General features: G+C 39.1%; 1 protein-coding gene across 1 annotated transcript; it reads left to right on the top strand.

Annotated features, from left to right (window-relative positions):
* The first annotated feature begins 307 nt into the window (after nucleotides 1–307).
* LOC103207598 (cytochrome c oxidase subunit 7A2, mitochondrial) lies at nucleotides 308–6,362 on the top strand. The gene is made up of 4 exons (XM_007953248.2): nucleotides 308–325; nucleotides 1,929–2,018; nucleotides 2,400–2,484; nucleotides 6,304–6,362. Exons 1-4 carry the CDS (start codon nucleotides 308–310, stop codon nucleotides 6,360–6,362), a joined length of 252 nt encoding a protein of 83 aa, XP_007951439.1.
* The last annotated feature ends 228 nt before the right edge of the window (nucleotides 6,363–6,590 follow it).

The raw sequence follows: 6,590 nt of genomic DNA, 5'->3' as shown, positions 1-6,590 counted from the left end.
CTCTCATTTTATCTAAGCATGTTCAAGGGTATTTAAAACGTCATCCCTGCATTTTGTACCTCAAAAAGGGTTTGCTTTTCTCCAGCCTTAGCTCCCGGAACCGGCGACTCAAGGACAGCCGTAACGCAATCACGTGACAAATGGGAAGGCAGCTAAAGCGCCTTCTGCTTTCAGTAGTCAGGAACACCAGCGTTTTTGGTTCCTTAACGCTTGCGCAAAGGCAAGAAAAGGTAGTTCCGGTTCCGGTGTGACTGTCACTGTTCCCGGTGTTCAGTTGTCGCGGTTGGTGGGCAGTAACAGAGCCAAGATGCTGCGAAATCTTTTGGTGAGGAGTTTTCCGATTGCATTCGTGACAGGAGGTTAGAAAAGTGGGCTAAGGCGTCCAGGGGCCACAACAGAAAAGCCTCTCCTGAAAGTGGGTAGAAGGCATCTTCTGAAGTCACCTTGGGTCGCCGCGTCCTTTTCACCTGACCTTGTTTTCCCTTCCATCCATCCTTTGGCCACGCCAGCTGGGTGGATACAGGGATTGCAGAGGCTGAGAAAATGCCCGTAGGATTGTGGGTTAGACTAGTGTTGGCCTCTTTGTCCCCATCACTTGATAGATCATTGCTAAGGTTAGTAGGTTTGATCCGAGTAGAACCAAGTTCCAGGTGGGGAATTTCTGACACCTGAAAGTATCAGGAAGAGCTCTGGTGGCGCAGTGCCTAAGGCATTTGATGCTAACCAGAAGGCTGGCGGTTCAAACCCACCAACCACTCTTCGGAAGGACGGTTGGGCAATCTACTTCCGTAGTGATACTGCCTGGGAAACCCAAGAAGGGGGTCGCTGTGAGTCGAATCCGACTCCACGGCAGCGGATTTGGTTTTTTTGGTTTAGGAAGTATCAGGCAGAAAGATGCTTGCTTCCATGTTGCCAAGTTTCAGGGGTTCTGATCTATGTGAGTATCAGAGGGTGGTTTAAAAACCAGTTCAGTTTTGAAATGAACATAAGTTATGACTGAAAGGCTGTTGCTTCCGTGACGTGGAAAGCATTCTACTGTGCTTTCACCCCTATATTGACTTTGAGTATGTGAAATAGTTTTCCAAAATTTCGAATAACAAAATCAACAGTAATCGTTTTCTTTCGTAATTATTCAATAATATTTGATTTGGCATCCAAATATATTACTTCTTGTAGAACATGGAATACATATCTGTTTCTCTATTTAGTTCGAGTAGATGTATAATGCAGTATCTTTTTAAAAAAGGTTTATACAGTATTAAAGACTTTAGGAAAAATGTAATGAGGGAGTATTTTAATTAAATACGAATCGTGCTGTGTGTTTGGACTCAGATAATAGATTGTTTTAATATTTGGTAGGATATTAAAAGATTCATATGTAGTGTATTTTGGTTAACCATTTTTCATGTCTGTACTCCTCATCTGGGAGCTCTGGTGATACAGTGCCTAAGGCACTTGACTGCTAACCAGAAGGCTGGCGGTTCAAACCCACCGGCCACTCCTTGGAAGGAAAGTTGGGCAATCTACTCCCGTAGTGATACTGCCTCAGAAACCCAAGGAGGGGTCGCTGTTAGTCGGGTCCGACTCCACAACAGTGAATTTGGTTTTACTCTTCATCTGTCATGTTTTCTCAAGGATAATAAAATGCTGCTAGTTCAATTAAAGGTGATTTTTTTTTTTTTCTGGTCAGAATCTGCATTAATTGCTTCTTGGATATGGTCTTTGGAGATTGTACAATGTAATATGAAGAGCAGTGAATGGTTTACAAATTGGAAAACCTAGATTCTGGTCCATGACTACCTGACAAATCAGATATGCACCAAGTCTGAAATTCCCTGTACTATAATATGAAAGATTGAAAGTGGCTAGTTTTGCAATTTCTTCAGTCCCTGCATTTATTTAGTATATATACGTATTTTCCATTTCAGGCTGTTCGTCAAGTTGCCCAGAGGACCATAAGTACTACTGCACGCAGACAGTTTGAAAATAAAGTCCCAGAGAAACAAAAGCTATTTCAGGTACTGAAATATTTTATAGGAAATTGTTATTCATAGTATGCAGATTATCAAAAAGTGAAGAAAGGAAGTAAATCTAGAGAGGTTTGCTTGTTACTGATCCTGTTGCACTAGCAAAAGAATAATGAGAAACTATTGACAGCTAACTGGGCATTTGCTTTACCCAAGATAATTTTGGGAAAGCAGAAAGAGAAACGAGGGAACAGAGTATTGGCCAAGGACACTGCCTTTGGAGAAGTTACTTTGAGTTGAGATTCAGGAGTGGACAAATAGATGATAGAATAAAGAGGCCATTTAATTTGATATGAATGGATTAGCCTTTTGATACTTAACTCTTTTGGGAAATGAATACACATCTATTAATGTTTTTATGTTTTCACCTAGGAGGATAATGGAATTCCAGTGCATCTGAAAGGTGGGGCAGCTGATGCCCTCCTGTACAGAGCTACCATGGTTCTTACAGTTGGCGGTAAGACACTTGAAATATTTGCAGGTTTATAGAAAAGTAATAGTAATAACTGAACAATTCCATTGCTCTTACTGTGCCATTATTTTAACCTGGCAGCCTGTCTTTAGAATCAGAAAGCTTACTGCCTTTCATATAAAGATTTAAGAAAGGGATTAATGCATATTATATAAAACCACACTCACTACCATGGAGTCGGATCTGACTTATAACGAGTCCTCCTTGGGTTTCCGAGGCGGTATCACTATGGAAGTAGATTGCCCAACCTTCCTTCTGAGGAGTGGCTGGTGGGTTTGAACTGCCAGCCTTCTGGTTAGCAGTCACATGCTTTAGGCACTACGCTACCAGAGCTCCCGCATATTATATAGGAGTATCTTAAAGTCTCTTTGGAAAAAATATACCAATGAGTTTTGGTGATTATCATCTGACAGAAGTTACTTTCTGAGTGTGCTTCTAGTAGCCCCAGAGACTATTTTTTTCAGCCAAGCACATCAAGTCTAGTACTAGACAACTAATATCAAGTCTACTTCATATCTTAGAGCAGAGGCTTTTAAACCTTTGGACTGTGATCCATAATCAAAACTCATTTTATATCAAACCTCTGTATATATGTATTTATGCCTGAAACAAAACTCATACAAAACAATACTTAACTGTATGTACAGGGGTTTGATATTTTCTATTTCATTTCTTAGAAAAAGAAAGTGAATTACAAGCTGCAAAATTGATTTCATGACCTGCTACTGAGTTGCAACTTACACTTGAAAGATCCAGTGTCATCCATTGGCATTGGTTTTATTTTATCTTTGTGTGAAGCCATTTTAAGCCTTTAATTTGAGCTAGAACTTGTACTGGGGAGTAAGTCCTTAGGTTCTCATAGTTTATATTTTTACCAAGTGACAAATAGCACTTACTATTCAGATAACATAACTTGGTGGTATGATATAGTGTAGCTTGGTGGATACTCTAAATTGGTCTGAGAAGACCTCTGAGGAAGTGACGTTTCTGTTGAGATTTGAATGACCAGGAGGAGATCAGGCCAGGGCAGAGTGATTGCCCCTGGAGTACGGAGCTTACCAGGAAGTCAGAGATGCAGGCAGAGGCCAGATAATGAAGGGCTTTATAAGCAAGAGTTAAAGCAGATAGATGGATTTCATTCTAAGTGCCATGGGAGGGGAGTAATATAAACTGATCTGTGCTTTAAATTAGTATACTACGGTAATGTGCTGAAAAAAGATAATTGATATACTTTGTCAGCATTTGCTTTATGTCAGTGATTCTCACATTGGTTTAGACTATAAAGTACCTAGGATAATTTGCAGAACTTTGTTAATAGTCATATGAGAAGAAAAGTTTCTCAAGTTTGACAATGACAATATAAAATCACTTCATATTCATGTAGTCAATTAAATGGCTGACGAGTTGCCAAACGAAGCAGACTGCTCCTTAATGTTTTTTATTTGTCTTTTAGTTATTTGTTACTTGCTGTTATTTGACATGACAGCAGGTACCAGTGGCAAGAAAAGTATGTTTTTGTGGATTGGGTGGGTACATTGTTCAGTATTAGCACGGGAGAATCAAAAATAAGGGAACTAGGAGCAGGGTTAGGAATTTGCCCTTTGGGGATGAAGGCAAGCAATATTGAGTGTGTTCATCATATCGGTAGGATTGCCACATAATAGATTTATATAACCTTTGCATGAAATCCATGATGTATATTCATTTTAAAGATGAAGAGCTTATGTTAATTATCCAAGATAACATTTTTAAGTGAAAAAGCTGGAAGTTGAACCCTTATTGCACGGTTCCCCTGTTCATTCCAAGGTGCCTTCTATGGTTTTAATTGAATACAGTTAAAGTAGAAGGGACTTTTATGGATCAAGACAGATAGTGACATTTCAGCTTTCTTAATGAAATAAAATCCTACTTTTTTTTTTTTTTTTCGGCCAGTGTGACTATTTCGTAGACATTCTGGTAATTAGTTTTTTTTTTTTTTAATTGTTTTTAATTTTTTTTTTTAATTGTGATTTGGGTGAACATTTACAGAACAAATTCACTTTCCATACAACAGTTCACATATACTTTGTCTCATGACATTGACCACAGTTTACCACAATGCATCAGCTCCCCTCCCGCTTCGTCCCCATAGTTACCTCTTCCCAGTGTCCATCCCTCTGTACTCTCCTGCCCCCTAAGCTGTCTCCCTGTGCATAAACAGCCCTTCTCCCATGATTGTTATCTCCAAGGAGTGTATCTACTTGAGGTAAATGTTCAACTCATATGCCTGTATTTTGTTTGGCTGGAAACCACAGTTGTGGGTTCAATTCCAGACCTGAAGGGCAACTAGGGGCCATAGTCTCAAGTGGCTCCACCAGGCTCTATTGGACCAGCAAACCTGGTCCCCCCCCCCCTTTTTTTCTCCCTCCAAACGACTTTGAGTTTTATTCCACATTGTTCTCCCTCTCTATCAAGGATCTCCTACATAGATCCCCTTCCAAGTGGATGACAGTGGTAGCCAGGCACCATCTAGTTCTGGTCTCATAGTCATATAGGCTGCAGATCAGATGGTGTACCAGTCGCTAGGACTAATTGTTTCCATGAATTTTGGTTTTCTTCATTCTTCTTTGCTCTGAACGAGGAGAGACCCATTGTTGCATCCAGATGGCAGCTTGCTAGCTTTTAAGATCCCAGTCGCTACTCGCCAAAGTAGGAGGTGGAACAATGTTTTATATAGTATGTTATGCCAATTGAGCTTGATATCCCCTGCGACCATGGTCCCAAGCCTGCAGGTTCAACTACTCGGTCCCTCTGGGTAGCTGGCTGTGACCAAGCCATGACCACAACCTTGCCCCTGGTCAGCTCTACTATACACCTGGGAATTCTGATCATTCACATAAACTTATAGGACCATTGTCTGCCAACCCTATACATGTTCTTGGATATACTCCCCATTTCATAGACATACCTAATCATTCAGCCTGTCTACCCATCTATCCACCCATATACCCATGTTTGCCTTCACTGACAACGTAGTACTGTATGTGCAAATGGGTTCATCTTTGTTGTCTGTACCTCCTATGTACCTCTCTATGTCTTTCTCTTCCTCAGTGCTGCCATATTGGTCACTCTCATTTAGTACATTGCCCTTCTCTTCAGCCAAATCAATACTTTTCTCTATCTATCTAACAGCTTCCTTTCCCTCCCCTCCCACCCCTGATAACTGAAAAGAAAATTTCCTTCTATAGATAAACCTTTCCTTAACTTTTACAATAATGAGCTAATACAATATTTGTCCTTTTGTGATTGACTTATTTCACTCAGCATATTATCCTTCAAGTTCATCCATGTTATATGGTGTTTTGCAGATTCTACATTATTCTTTAGCGTTGCATAGTATTTCATTGTGTGTATGTCTGGCAATTAGTTTTAAAAATAAAATTCTAGTTATTATCTATTCTTTCATTAAATTTTTATTATTTTAAGATTATTACACTGATAATATACTTTAGGGAAGGTTTGCATTTTTTTTTAAACCTCTTTTTATCTTTTGACTCATTCTTAGCATTTCTTAGGTTAGTATGATCATAAGTTGACAAATACATTATTGTGCCATAGCTAACACTGTTTTTAGAAGTAAACTATATTAGACCTAGATAAAATGTGTTTTTATGTGTATTTTAAATGTTGCCAGTACCTTTCAAAATACTTCTTGTATTCCCAAAAAAGTGGTCTTAATGCCAGACTTGCCTTTATTTTTTAACTTCTGGATTATTAGTACATTTAAATTTTGAATTTCTCACAAGTTTTGTTTTTATTTTTCAGGAACAGCGTATGCCTTGTATCAGCTGGCCATGGCTTCATTTCCCAAAAAGCAGGATTGACTTCAGTTTATCATTCCAGCAGTTGGTTCAGTGTAATTCAGTGCTTTGTGGACCAATAATCTGATAAATAACTGCTCTTCTTTGGGGATCAATATTTATTGACTTGTACTAACTGCTACCAATAAAGCAGTCTTTACCATGCTTACTCTTATTTTACCACTTTTCATATACATTTCACCAATAATTTTAGTTTTTGGTCAGCCTTATAAATTTCAGGTAAGGAGTGAA

This window comes from Orycteropus afer, unplaced genomic scaffold, assembly GCF_000298275.1.
Source record: "Orycteropus afer afer isolate SDZICR_OR568_19922 unplaced genomic scaffold, OryAfe1.0 scaffold00380, whole genome shotgun sequence".
NCBI lineage: Eukaryota > Metazoa > Chordata > Mammalia > Tubulidentata > Orycteropodidae > Orycteropus > Orycteropus afer.
Note: the sequence above shows the minus strand (reverse complement) of the source record. Positions and strands in the feature narration are given on the sequence as shown.